At 39.5% G+C, this 14,212-nt stretch overlaps 2 protein-coding genes across 3 annotated transcripts; both read left to right on the plus strand.

Annotated features, from left to right (window-relative positions):
• Positions 1–1,117: 1,117 nt before the first annotated feature.
• LOC132277683 (uncharacterized) lies at positions 1,118–2,542 on the plus strand. Its single transcript, XM_059779530.1, has 3 exons — positions 1,118–1,195; positions 1,650–1,934; positions 2,000–2,542. The coding sequence occupies exons 1-3, from the start codon at positions 1,118–1,120 to the stop codon at positions 2,540–2,542; spliced, it is 906 nt and encodes a 301-aa protein (XP_059635513.1).
• Positions 2,543–8,799: 6,257 nt separating this feature from the next.
• On the plus strand, positions 8,800–12,529 carry LOC132306771 (G-type lectin S-receptor-like serine/threonine-protein kinase At1g11330). 2 transcript variants are annotated; one of them, XM_059804342.1, is made up of 8 exons: positions 8,810–8,962; positions 9,767–10,247; positions 10,592–10,702; positions 10,787–10,989; positions 11,066–11,276; positions 11,499–11,736; positions 11,855–12,002; positions 12,099–12,529. In XM_059804342.1, exons 1-8 carry the CDS (start codon positions 8,873–8,875, stop codon positions 12,405–12,407), a joined length of 1,791 nt encoding a protein of 596 aa, XP_059660325.1. In that variant the 5' UTR covers positions 8,810–8,872; the 3' UTR covers positions 12,408–12,529. The 2 variants fall into 2 exon arrangements, with proteins under 2 accessions (XP_059660316.1, XP_059660325.1); XM_059804333.1 differs by having other exon boundaries at positions 8,800–10,247.
• The last annotated feature ends 1,683 nt before the right edge of the window (positions 12,530–14,212 follow it).

Below are 14,212 nucleotides of genomic sequence, written 5' to 3' on the forward strand. Positions count from 1 at the left end.
GTTATGTGGCAAGCTGCCATGCCATGCTGCCGTGGTAAGCTGTCCTGCTGGCATGCTGCCGTTATTTGTCAAGTTGCCCTGGCAGGCATACTGCTTTTATTTGGCAAGCTGCCCTGCTGGCTTGCTGCCTTTATTTGGAAAGCTGTTATGTTAGCATGCTGCCGTTATTTGGCAAGCTGCCTTGCTGGCATGCTGCCTTTATTTGACGCTGAGCTTAGTCAAATAGGGGGTCAACAGAGAACTAATGGATGTATAATTTAAATATCCATAATTAAGAGAAGATTACTAAATTAACGCACTATTGAGATAGGCTCTGCAGATTACGATAAGGATTACAGATTGAGATAGGCTTTATAGATTACGATAAGGATTAAAGATTGTGATAAGGATTAAAGATTACGATGAGGATTAAGTCTACAGATTACAATAAGGTAATTATACATGACATCTTAACCTAAGCCCTATAAAAAAGGCAGGGGAATCAACGTTTTGAGGTACGCAATAAACCGTAACTCAATTTCTCGATTTCTCCAGGGAGATTATCATTCGCACTGACTTGTTCGTCGGAGCCTACTCCACCGGTAACACACCGGTGTTCGTAGGATCACTTTTTCTTCTCTTTATTCAGGAAGTCAGATCAGATCCAGGTTGCGCAGAATCCATCATCAACAATTGGCGCCGTCTGTGGGAACGATTTTAGTTCTCTAAATAAAGTATGGTTCAATTGCGATCTGGTCTGGTTGCTGGCGAATACGAAGCGTTGTAAACTTCTGATCAAAGGAACTCGACAAGGCAACCCCCCGCCGTCCCAAACGATCAGGAACGCGTCACAGCGTTGGAACAATAGGTTTAAACCTTAAATAAGGGAATGAACCAATTAGTCCAGAAAAATTCAATGATTCTACAACGCTTAGCCGACCTTAATGAGGTGGAGAATAATGAAGTACCCAATAATGACTCCCGTAGGATTGACAACGACGCTGAGCTTAGTCAAATAGGGGGTCAACAGAGAAGCCATCACCATCGGTCTCTTGAACGGAATAATACCAGGCTCCGTGCAGGTACCTCTGGTTGTGTTGGTGACAAGATTGAAGACGTCACTTATTTCAATCTGTAGATGCAAGATCTGAGAACTAGGGTCAAAGACGTCATGCAAGCAATGAAAGGGAAGGGCCAGGCCACAGTGAACGATCTGGTACAGAAAACCAACCTAGCATAGCCTCGCTGTTATGTTATGAGTTGTCCTCTACCTAGCAAATTTAATATGCCAACTCTTGAGAGCTTCGATGGGACGCGGGACCCTCTCGATCATTTGGAGACCTACAGCCAACTCTTGAGAGCTTCGATGGGACGCGGGACCCTCTCGATCATTTGGAGAACTACAAAGCTCTTATGTATTTGCAAGTCGTACCGGATGAGATTATGTGCAGGGATTTCCCTACCACACTAAAGGGTTGGGCTCGTCCTTGGTTCAATAAATTAAAGCCAGGCTCCATTGAAATCTTTAATGAGTTGAGCAAACAATTCATTGGACACTTCATCGCTGGGCAGAGGCATAGGAGACAGCAACACACTTATTGAATGTGAAACAGCAGAAGGGAAAGCCTCTCCGTGGTTACATAAGTCGTTTTAATGCTGATATGCTGCAGGTAGAAGAGGTGGACGACAAGGTTGCCCTCACAGCCTTTATGGGAGGACAGACTTCTAAGTTCCTATTTTCCTTATCAAAAGAAGCCCCTACAAGCATGACAGAGTTGATGGTTAGAGCATGGAAGCACATGAACGCTGAGGATGCTATGAATGCACGAAAAAACAAAGATGGTGAAGATAAAAGGTCGGAGAAGAAGAGGCCAGCACCTAACACTAGGGAGGAAAAGGAATCGAAGTACAAGAAATTCTTAAACAACCAGGCTGACAGATCATCTCGCCGCCCAGTGAGCCCAGGCAGGTATAATAACTATACCCCCTAAATACATCTGTAGATCAAGTCTTTCTGCAGATTCAAGATGACGCATCATTGAAATGGCCGCCAAAGCTAAAAGCTAATCCAACAAAGAGGTCTCTAGGTAAATACTGTAGGTTTCACCGGGACCATGGACATAACACAGAAGATTGTTTCGACCTCAAAAACCAGATCGAGAACCTTGTTCGTAAAGGTCATTTACGCAAATTCACAACTAGAAATGGAAAAGGAGGCTCCAACCCAGCCCGGGAGGGCCGAGATGATCGCCCTCCTCAACACCAACCAATGGATGAGATCAAAGTTATATCGGGTGGCTTCGCTGGTGGTGGTGAGACGAGTTCAGCTCGGAGGGCTCATGCTAAGAGTATTCGGAGTTTTTCAGAGGTGAATGAAGTTGGAATGACAAGTCCTCCAACAAAATTACCTCGAGTTAAGGAGCCGGTCATAACCTTTTCTGAAGAAGATAACAAGGGAATTCACCAGCCCCATGATGACCCCCTGGGCATACGAGAAATTGAAAATTGGTCGAGAGAAGCTCCGACCCATGAAATCACCACTGGTGGGATTTTCAGGCCATAAAGTACATCCACTGGGGGCAGTTACCCTTCCAGTTACTGCAGGAGCCAATCCAAAGCAGGTCACTGTAATGGTGGACTTTGTAGTGGTGGACTGCCCATCATCATACAATATCATCCTGAGGAGGACAACATTGAATGCCATGAAAGCAATCACGTCCACTTGCTATCTCCTGATGCGCTTCCCAACTGAATATGGTATGGGAGAGCTAAGAGGGGACCAAACAATGGCTCGCGAATATTATGTCGCCTCTCTTAGAAAAACAAAATCGTAAGAGGCATTTACGATTGAAGGGCTGGAAGGGAAAGATAGACCAGACTTTCATAGAGCGGAACCTACAGAGGAGCTAGAAGAGGTCATCCTTGGTGACGGTGAGCCTGAGAAAAAAGTGAGTATAGGGTCTTTACTCCCCCTAGGTATCAAAGATAAACTTACTCAATTCCTCAGGAAGAATCGAGACGTATTTACATGGGTCCATGAAGACATGCCAGGTATAGACCCCACTATCATGGAGCACCGCTTAAATGTAAATCCTGACTTTAAACCTGTCAGACAAAAGAGGAGGACTTTCGTTCCAGAAAGGAATCAGGCTATATCAGAAGAGGTGGAAAAGCTCTTAAAAGTCGACTTTATTTAAGAAGTGTACTACCCGACTCGCTGGAAAATGTGGTCTTAGTGAAGAAGGCAAATGGAAAGTGGAGGCTATGTGTGGATTTCACCGACCTTAACAAAGCTTGCCCGAATGACAGCTTTCCTCTCCCAAGAATCGATATGCTCGTTGAGGGAACTGCTGGACACGAACTATTAAGTTTCATGGATGCATATTCTGGATACAACCAGATATCTATGTACACCTCAGATAGAGAAAAAATGGCCTTCATCACTGATAGAGGTTTGTACTGTTACAAAGTAATGCCGTTTGGGCTCAAGAATGCTGGTGCAACATACCAAAGGCTAGTGAATGCAATGTTTAAGCATCAAATTGGTAGAAACATGGAGGTATATGTTGATGACATGTTGGTGAAAAGCTTAAAAGCTGAAGACCATTTGACTGACCTGCATAAGACCTTCGAGGTACTTAGGAGGCATAAAATGAAACTCAACCCCAGCAAGTGTGCCTTTGGGGTTTCCTCAGGAAAGTTCTTGGGATATATGGTAAGCAGAAGAGGAATTGAGGCCAATCCAGAGAAGATCCGAGCAGTCATTGACATGAGATCGACAAGATCAACCAAGGATCTACAATGACTAATAGGGAAGATTGCTGCCTTGAGTAGGCTAATCTCTCGGTCAACTGACAGGTGTCTACCTTTCTTTCGTGTGCTAAGGAATGCGTTTGAATGGACCCCAGAGTGTGAGCAGGCGTTCAAAGAACTAAAGCAATACCTTAGTTCTCCCTCACTACTGTCTCGAACCATACCGGGAGAGGAACTATACATATACCTTGCAGTCTCCACGACAGCTGTCAGTTCAGCTCTGATACGAGAAGAAGAAGGGGTCCAAAGGCTAGTATACTTCGTGAGCAGAGCACTTAAGGGTGCGGAGGAAAGATATCCAAGGATGGAATAGTTGGCCTTTGCTTTAATTGTGTCCGCCAGGAAACTAAGACCATACTTTCAAGCACATACGATAGTAGTCCTAACAGATCAACCCCTTCGACAGGTCCTACACAAGCCAGAAAGCTCTGGTCGACTGATGAAGTGGTCAGTAGAGTTAGAAGAGTTCGACATTCAGTATAAGCCAAGAACAACAGTAAAGGCTTAGGTGTTGGCTGATTTCTTAGCTGAGTTTACCCCTCCAGAAGAGGAAAAACAACCCCAATTTTTGATAGAACCAGGTTTAAGTGAGCAGATAGGCCCAGAAGTAGTCTGGGACTTGTTCGTGGATGGGTCATCTAATGTTCAGGTTAGCGGAGCTGGGCTTGTTCTTGTCTCCCCAGAGGGAGAAAGTATACAGTATGCACTTCGGTTTGGTTTCAACGCAACCAACAACAAAGTAGAGTACGAAACCTTGATAGCAGGATTAAAAGTGGCAAATACCCTAGGGGTTGAGCAATTACACCGACTCCGAGCTAGTCGCTGGACAAGTTCAAGCGGAATATGAGGTACGAGACGAGAAGATGAAGAGTTACCTACAAAAGGTGAAGGAATTAAAGAATCACTTCCAAAGATTCTCAATTCATCAAATACCACGAGAAGAGAATGGGAAAGCAGACGCTTTAGCCTGGCTAGCTATTGCATTGAACCTGAGATCAATAAAAATATACCACTGGAATATTTGGACGAACCATCTATATCTCAGGAGAGACAAATTGAAGTGCAACAAGCGATATTGAATGTGGAATGGGCAGATCCTATCATCAGATATATCAAGGATGGGGTGCTACCAACAGACCGAGCAGAAGCTCGAAAGGTCAAGATGCGGGCAGCTAGGTATACGCTTATCAAAGGGGTGCTCAACAAGAGAAGCTTCTCCATGCCGTATTTACGATGCGTTTCTAGCGAGGAAGCTGACTACATTTTAAGGGAGATCCACCTAGGAGTTTGTGGAAACCATGCTGGGGGTAGGTCACTTGCTAACAAGGCCATCCGACTAGGATACTATTGGCCCACCATGCAGAAAGATGCACTTGACTTCGTTCAAAAGTGCAACAAGTGTCAACGATTTGCCAACATCCCGAGACAACCGTTAGAGGAGATGACTCCCATGTCAAGACCATACCTTTTTCCCTCTTAAAAGAATGAAGGGTCAGCTTCATCTTCTTCCCTCGATAAAAAGATGAGGGGTTAACTATTTCCCTTGTTAAAGGGTGAGCTGAGTGATGCTCGTATTAATCTACTTCCCTTGTTAAAGGGTGAGATAAGTGAAGCTCATAGTAATCTACTTCCCTCGTAAAAAGATGAGGGGTTAACTACTTCCCTTGTTAAAGGGTGAGATAAGTGAAGCTCATAGTAATCTACTTCCCTCGTAAAAAAATGAGGGGTTAACTACTTCCCTTGTTAAAGGGTGAGCTGAGTGAAGCTCATAGTAATCTACTTCCCTCGTAAAAAGACGAGGGGTTAACTACTTTCCCTGTTAAAGGGTGAGCTGAGTGAAACTCATAGTAATCTACTTCCCCTGTTAAAGGGTGACCTGGGTGAAGCTCGTATTAATCTACTTCCCCTGTTAAAGGATGACCTGGGTGAAATTCGTATTAATCTACTTCCCTTGTTAAAGGGTGAGATGAGTGAAGATCATAGTAATCTATTTCCCTCGTTAAAAGGTGAGCTGGGTGAAGCTCATAGTAATCTACTTCCTATGTTAAAGGGTGAGCTGAGTGAAACTCGTATTCATCTACTTACCTTATTACGAGTTACGTGAAACTCGTCTTAATCTACTTTCCTTATTAAAGAGACGAGCCGACTAAAGATGTCAATAAAATCAAGTATAAAATAACGGTAGCATGCCAGCAGGGCAGCTTGCCAAATAATGGGAGCATGCCAGCAGGGCAGCTTGCCAAATAATGGGAGAATGCCAGTAGGGCAGCTTGCCAAATAAAGACAGCATGCCAGCAGAGCAGCTTACCAAATAAAGGCAGTATGCCAGTAGGGCAGCTTGCCAAATAAAGGCAGCATGCCAGCAGAGCAGCTTGCTAAATAACCGCAGCATGCCAGCAGGGCAGCTTGCCAAATAACGGCAGCATGCTAGCAGGGCAGCTTTCCAAATAAAGGCAGCATGCCAGCCGGGCAGCTTGCTAAATAACCGCAGCATGCTAGCATAACAGCTTGCCAAATAAAGGCAGCATGCCAGCAGGGTAGCTTGCCAAATAAAAGCAGCATGCTTGCCAGGGTAACTTGACAAATAACGGCAGCATGCCAACAGGACAGCTTGCCACGGCAGCATGGCATGGCAGCTTGCCACATAGCGGTAGACTACCAGCATGGCAGCTTGCCACATATACGAGCTGCCAATGTGGCACTACGACAAATATACAAGCTTGCCAATATACGATAAATATACGAGCTTGCCACATATACGAGCTGCCAATGTGATACTATGACCCCCGACTGTATTCGCGAAATGACAATATAAGTCAGGCTAATGGACAAGGCTCTGCAATTCTAACTATATATTATTGTGTGATATTTTGTAATTAACGTTCCGGTGGTTTGACAAGCAATTCTCCGAAACAGGGGGCAACTGATGGATGTATAATTTAAATATCCATAATTAAGGGAAGATTACTAAATTAACGCACTATTGAGATAGGCTCTGCAGATTACGATAAGGATTACAGATTGAGATAGGCTTTACAGATTACGATAAGGATTAACGATTGTGATAAGGATTAAAGATTACGATGAGGATTAAGTCTATAGATTACAATAAGGTAATTCTACATGACATCTTAACCTAAGCCCTATAAAAAAGGCGGGGGAATCAACATTTTGAGGTACGCAATAAACCCTAACTCAATTTCTCGATTTCTCCAGGGAGATTATCATTCACACTGACTTGTTCGTCGGAGCCTACTCCACCGGTAACACACCGGTGTTCGTAGGATCACTTTTTCTTCTCTTTATTCAAGAAGTCAGATCAGATCCAAGTTGCGCAAAATCCATCATCAACAAACTCTTTAAAAAAAAAAAATTAAGTCACAAATCGTCAAAGAAATAAAACCAGAGTTTTAAATAAAAAAACTAAACCCTAACCCTTGATGGTGCGCGTTAGGATAGCTTTAACATATGAATCTAACAGAACTGACGGCGAATTAATTCAATTAACAGAACTGACGGCTAATTAAGTAGTACTGTATTACATACGTAGTATATGGTAGGCGTGAGTCAATACTCTCCAACTAACATGGCGCTGATTTTTTCTTTTTCTTCCAAAAGTTTAACTAAATGTAGACTTGCTCACAGTATGACTCATTGCTGTGGAAGCAGTTAATGTAAAATTGATTTTGAGAGTTTTGAAAGTAAAAATATAAAACATGTTTGATAAAAAAGTGTTGTGAGATTGAAAAATAAAATGATAATTAAAAAAGTCATTTAGTATTTATTTTTTTTTGGGTACAATTCACACTCACGGTGTTTTGTTATAGTGCAAAAACATTATAAATACCAAATTTTGGATTTTTTGGGCATACTATTAAAATTACAATAAAAATTGTCAAATGCGTTTTGGTGTTTTGCTGCTACTCACAAAGAAACACGAAACAAGAGTAGTTGTCAAACATGCCCTTAAAAAGAAATTTTAATTCAAAATTTTTTCAAATTCCAATAAGCACCGTTTCATGAAAAAAAAAAAAAAAAAAAAAAAAAAAAAAAAAAAAAATTCCAAAAGATTGATGTTTCTTGACAAAATGAAAATACCAAGTGAGGGCTTCAAAAAAATAGATTTGGCTATGAAAAAAATAGAACCCTAAGTCCAGCTAACTATAGTAATACTACATCTTTAGGACGTAGAGAAATAAGAGGAAAGAATGATGATTTTTCAACCTGTAAGGAAATGGAAGCCCTTTGGCAACAGATCAGAAAACATAATACTTTCTATCTTCACAAAGAAGCACTCAACACTCAACAGATCGTTATTGGACTTGCCATGGGTTTTTTTTTTTCATTAAAGAGAAAACTAAAAGTACTCTAAAACTACTACATTAGAGAGTGAAGGCATACAACTCCACAAGCAAACTAAAGAAACGAGAAAACACATTTCCAATACAAAGCAAATGACCAAGAACAAGTACATAGCCCTATACACTCCAAGCAATAACACATCAAAAAATGAGCTGCAAGTCTTGAAGTCGAAAGCCCAGCAAGTGCAGGCACTCCCAAAGGACACAGTATGCACCACCTCTCTATAGGACCTCTTGGACTCATCATGCAACGCTGCATTTCTAATGAAAAGCTTCATCACTCTTCTTCTATTCCTTGTTCTCATATTTTACTGTTTCTGCACCATAGAATTTTGCACTGTCATAGACACAATTACACCAACAACCCATCAATAATAACCCTGTCATCTAAACCAGAAGGTGATGCAGCACCAGTTTTTAGACCATGTAATTTGGTTAGTCATTTTCAAAGCATCTAGATAAATTATTTACTACCCTTTGAAAAAAAGAGAGGAAAGAATAAGGAATTTTCAGCTTGGAACCCCTTTCAATCCAACAGGTGGTGGAGGACCTTCGCTCCCTATTAATTGGTTCAAAGTTTGGCATCTGTCAACCTCAGGAGTAAATGGAGAGTTCAGAGTTGCGTGGTGTAGGACCTTCGCTCCCCATTTGGTTCAAAGTTTTCGTTGCCTCAGTCAAACTCAGGAGTAAATTGAGAGTTAAATTAGTACTGTTGATGCATGGAAGACCTTTGGCAACAGATAAGAAGATATCAGAACTACTGTGTTCACCAAGAAGAAGCACTCAACAGAGTTATTGGACTTTCAATGGTATGTACAAGCTTAATGACTCTTATTCTAATCCTTGTTCTCATATTTTACTGTTCTTGTAATATAGAATTTTGCACTGCCATAGACACAATTACATCATCTCAACCCATCCATGACCCTGAAACCATAGTCTCCAACGGTACCACCTTCAAACTGGGATTTTTTTGTCCCGGTAATTCTACTAACCGGTATGTTGGTATCTGGTATAACAACCTCTCTGTTACGCATATGGCTGTGGTCTGGGTAGCAAATAGAGAAAAACCACTTCACGACTCTTCTGGTACTCTGACTGTATCTGAAGATGGCAACCTTGTAGTCATGGATGGACAGAGGCAGATTGTTTGGTCATCCAATGTTCCAAATTCTTCCGCGAATTCAAGTGCCCAGCTTTTAGATTCTGGGAACCTTATGTTGCGAGATGACTCCAATGGAAATATAATATGGGAGAGTTTTGAACACCCTTCTGATTCTTTCTTGCAAAAGATGAAAATTAGTTCCCACAAATTTACAGATGAGAGGACTCTGCTCACCTCATGGAAAAGCTCTTCAGATCCATCTACTGGAAGCTTCACTTATGGTTTGAATCCATTAAATATTCCAGAACTATATGTATGGAATGGTAGTCATCCACACTGGCGGAGTGGTCCATATAACAGACAGATTTTTATTGGATTACCTGACATGGTTGGATACTCTAAGAGTCTTGATGTTGTAGATGATAAAGAAACCGTGTATATAAGCTACACGTCTACAAATGAATCTGTGTTGTATTTTTTCTTGAATTCTGATGGAATTATTGTGCAGAGATACCTGGATATTGGAATGGAGAATTGGGAAGATACGTTACGGTTTCCACAGAGTAAATGTGACATTTATGGCAATTGTGGACCTTTCGGGATCTGCAACACACAGAATTCACCAATTTGCACCTGTTTGCAAGGGTTTCATCCAAAGGATATGGAGGAATGGAGTAGAGGAACTTGGACCAGTGGATGTGTAAGGAGGAGACAATTGCAGTGTGAGAGAAACAACAGTGATGGTGGTGAAAAGGGCAAAGAAGATGGGTTTCTGAAGCGAAAGACAGTGAAGGTGCCGGCCTTTGCTATGTGGCTATCTGTTTCAGAAGACATCTGCAAAAGCCAGTGCTTGAATAATTGTTCCTGTATAGCTTATTCGTATTATAGTGGCTTTGGTTGTATGCAGTGGAGTGCAGACTTAATTGACATACAGGAATTTTCCTATGGTGGAGCTGATCTTTACATTCGCGTGGCATATTCAGAGATTGGTAATACACATGCCTCTTCTTTACGATCTTGTATTTTGATATATGCTTCAAATAACCCTCTTTTTCATCTATTGTTTGTTTACTTGTTGATTCAGATCATATAAATGGATATGAGTCATCACATATTCATTATTAAGTTTTGTAATCCTTCTACATATTTTATAGTACTCTTTTTCTTCTTCTTTTATTTTATTTTTATTTTTTATTTTTTTTATTATTTTTTTTTTTTTACCAATGAGAAGACGGCCATGAAAGTTGTATGTATATATATAGATCTTCCCAGTTCTTTAATCCATTTCAACTCAACTCAACTCAACTCACTCGAAGTTTGCACTGCTTCACAGATAAAAAGAGAAACACAACAGTAGTTATCACAATTGCCGTGATCATAGGGTCAGTATCAATTGCAATTATCTGCATCTATCTTTCTTGGAGGTGGATGGCTAAATCAAGAGGTATATGCAAATTACCGTTAGCTCATAATTTAGAAAATATTTGCTGTTATTCTATAAATCAAGTAAAACTAAATTTTATATCAGGGAGGAAGGCAAAAAGTGAGAAGTTACTATTTAAAAGACGAAAAGTGAATGCAGATTTTTCAAAAGAAAGCACACTTGGAGATCTGAACCATGTTAAACTTGAAGACCTACCTCTATTCAGTTACATGGAACTGGAAATTGCAACAAATAAATTTCATGTGGCCAATAAGCTCGGACAGGGTGGTTTTGGTCCTGTGTACAAGGTAATGCTTGTTCATTCATTGCTGTGCCGTACCCAAAAATAAAAAAAACAAAAATCAGTTTCATCTTTATTTTCAGGGAAAATTGCCAAATGGACAAGAAATAGCTGTGAAGAGGCTTTCAAAATCCTCTGGACAAGGCATGGAGGAGTTCATGAATGAGGTTGTGGTGATTTCTCAGCTGCAGCATCGCAATCTTGTTAGACTTCTTGGTTGCTGTGTGGAAGAAGAAGAAAAGATGTTGATCTACGAATACATGCCAAATAAAAGCTTGGATGCATTTCTCTTTGGTTAGTTCATGATAGAGTTAGTTATATTATATCTAGTTATTTCAATTTCATAACCTTAACATCAGCAGGACCTTTTTGTGTTGAGAGGACAAAATGCCTTTTCTTTTGTAGTCTTTAGGAACATACTGATCTTCTAAAACTATAAATTTTGTCTCAGCATCAAATTTATTCTCCCAACAACTTTAACCTACTTGTTTTTTCTTCTCTTCAATATATTTTCAGATCCAATCAAGCAAAAATTCTTAGATTGGAGAAAACGTGCTAACATTGTTGAAGGGATTGGTCGAGGCCTACTTTACCTTCACAGGGATTCCAGATTAAAGATTATTCATAGGGATTTAAAGACGAATAATGTTTTGTTGGATGAAGATCTAAATCCAAAAATTTCAGATTTCGGCATGGCAAAGATTTTTGGAAGCAACCAAGACCAAGCCAACACTAGAAGGGTTGTTGGAACATTGTAAGTATCTTTTGTTTTGTCCAAAATGATTAAACATTTTCATTTGATGACCCTTCCTTCTCATGGAATAGTTGAACAAAAATGATTTTACTATTGGGGTTGTAATGAAACAACGCAGCGGCTATATGGCCCCTGAATATGCAATGCAAGGGAGATTCTCGGAAAAATCTGATGTATTTAGCTTTGGAGTATTGTTATTAGAGATTGTAAGTGGGCAGAAAAACACTAGCTATCACGATGAAGAGTCTTTGAGTCTTCTAGGATTTGTAAGTTCACATGAATCATTGCCTCAGTTACTCCGTAGTTCTTTTTATTTCAAACTTCCTAATTCCAACATGTCATTGTTTTGTTGATCTCTCCAGGCATGGAAATTGTGGAATGAGGATAAGATTGAATTGCTAATAGATCCAACAATTTCTGATTCGTCCTTTCAAGTGGAGATCCTAAGATACATACATGTAGGACTATTGTGTGTCCAAGATTTTGCCAAAGATAGGCCAACTATTTTTACTGTTCTGTCAATGCTTGGTAGGGAAATTGCAGATCTTCCAACTCCAAAGCAACCTGCATTTACTGAAATTCATGGTTTCTCAGAAATAGGTTTTTCTCAACAGAGCGAAAGGAGATGTTCTGCGAACAATGTAACTATTACAACCATTAATTGCCGTTAGCATGCAAATTCTTTTTTTTTTATTTTTATTTTATTTTTATTTTATTTTATCTTAATATAATCCCTTAAGTACACTTTAATTGAATATAAATAATATAGTTATGTACATAATGTTTCCATCAACGTACTCTATTCAAAACTCAGTGTTTGCCTTTATCCTTCCATATTGTTTCTTTTGAGAGAATCCTACTTTTATTATTCGGCCAAACCTTCTATTCTTTGTTTCTAATTAGCCAACTGTTATAGATTAATCAAGCAAAGCAACAACTATAGCAATAGCTTATGGGATTGATTAGGGTGCTAGATGAAAGAATAAGAAAAATCCCCCTGATACCATTTTCATTCCCATTGATTAGTAGCTTCTTCAATGCTTCCAACAGAAGCATTTTTGATGAAGAAGAAGCTGTGCAATAATTTAGCTAGAAATTTTTAAGTTGCAAGGCAACAACTTACTTTAGTCATATTAAGATGTATGCTAGCTCTAATTTGTATCTGAAAACTAGAACACGAACATAAATTACCATCTTGTATGGTGATCACAATCATTGGCAGAGGGAGTTGTTGACACCACCACATGGCCCTTGCCAATACTATGATAGAATATATATATATATATATATATCAACCTGTCATGTTAAAATTTAAATTTTGATACTTTAAACTCTAATTTTTAAATTCTATTATAACTAGATCATCATGTGTAATGACCCAAAAAATCGGCATGACCTCTACAGAAAAGAGTCCTTCTACAACCTGCTTAATGCATATGAAATGCAATGGCCTCACTTGGGCCTTCAAAACTAAACTAACATACTTTAACACAAGATGTACATAATAAACCTTAATCTAAAATCTACAACATCAACACCATTCTCAAAAGAGTTTATCATCATCATCCCATTCATCTAGAACATAGAAATACCTGTTTTATACATAGTGCCATGCTCATATATTAGAATTTTACTCCAATTACATCAACTTACAGTCCATAAAGCAAAATTACAATAACAAGAGTTCATAAGTCTCTATACTGAATATAACAAACTAAGCTTTTACAAAAATAATAGGACATAGATACAAAAATAGCAAAATGATCTTCTAATCTAAACTAGCCCTGTAGTGGAACATCCTCACTTATTTCTTGTGTCCTGAAAAATGTTAAAAATAATAGGGTGAGCATAAAGCTCATAGAAGTCGCCTAAGGTGTCAGTTTTGGACTCCCTTGAGCCACGTTACATTTAAAGGAATAGAAAAGGAATCGAGGTCGCAAAATGGGGACATACAACATTTTTAACTCAATAAGCAACAATCCCAATACTTAACACAATTCCACAATGGATGTGTATGATATGAAATGTGATGTACCCGTCCCAAATTTGGTCTATACCGACCTAATCCACATTTTTTTAAAAAAAAATCCGCTAACTGACTTTTTCGAGGCGAGATTAATAACTATCCCCGGGTCTAAATCTGGCAACCGTTAAAGGGCCTAGTATTAACTTTTTCACACCCTACACCGGGCCGCACTCCCTCTAGGTCAAGTTAGCCCCGGACTCGAGAAATCCGGTTCATTTTTTTTTTTTTTTAAAAACTTCCCTTTCAGTATCAAAAACTTCACTTTAAAAAAAAGAAAATTTTCCTTTTTCAATTCCATTCCAAAACCCCCTCTTTATGCCATGATATGCAATGCATAACCATTCATATATCCTCAAAATCATGAGTCCATCACTATAACAAGAACAACATCATCATGATATATCATAATAATTAAGGAAAAATCATGGCAAGTTTTGGAAACCTAATACA

The sequence above is a fragment of the Cornus florida genome, unplaced genomic scaffold (assembly GCF_030987335.1).
Source record: "Cornus florida cultivar Cherokee Brave unplaced genomic scaffold, ASM3098733v1 CherokeeBrave_3.0.0_Hap2_Chr01, whole genome shotgun sequence".
NCBI classification, from domain to species: domain Eukaryota; kingdom Viridiplantae; phylum Streptophyta; class Magnoliopsida; order Cornales; family Cornaceae; genus Cornus; species Cornus florida.

Bases quoted from the DNA above. Each gene is read 5' to 3' on its own strand.
- LOC132277683 (XM_059779530.1), top strand. From the start codon at position 1,118: ATGCAAGATCTGAGAACTAGGGTCAAAGACGTCATGCAAGCAATGAAA. The intron at 1,196-1,649 runs GTACAGAAAACC...GATATGCTGCAG, and splicing joins AGGCCACAGTGAACGATCTG to GTAGAAGAGGTGGACGACAA. The intron at 1,935-1,999 runs GTGAGCCCAGGC...GTCTTTCTGCAG, and splicing joins ACAGATCATCTCGCCGCCCA to ATTCAAGATGACGCATCATT.
- LOC132306771 (XM_059804333.1), top strand. From the start codon at position 8,873: ATGGAAGACCTTTGGCAACAGATAAGAAGATATCAGAACTACTGTGTT. The intron at 11,737-11,854 runs GTAAGTATCTTT...GAAACAACGCAG, and splicing joins AGAAGGGTTGTTGGAACATT to CGGCTATATGGCCCCTGAAT. The intron at 12,003-12,098 runs GTAAGTTCACAT...TGATCTCTCCAG, and splicing joins CTTTGAGTCTTCTAGGATTT to GCATGGAAATTGTGGAATGA.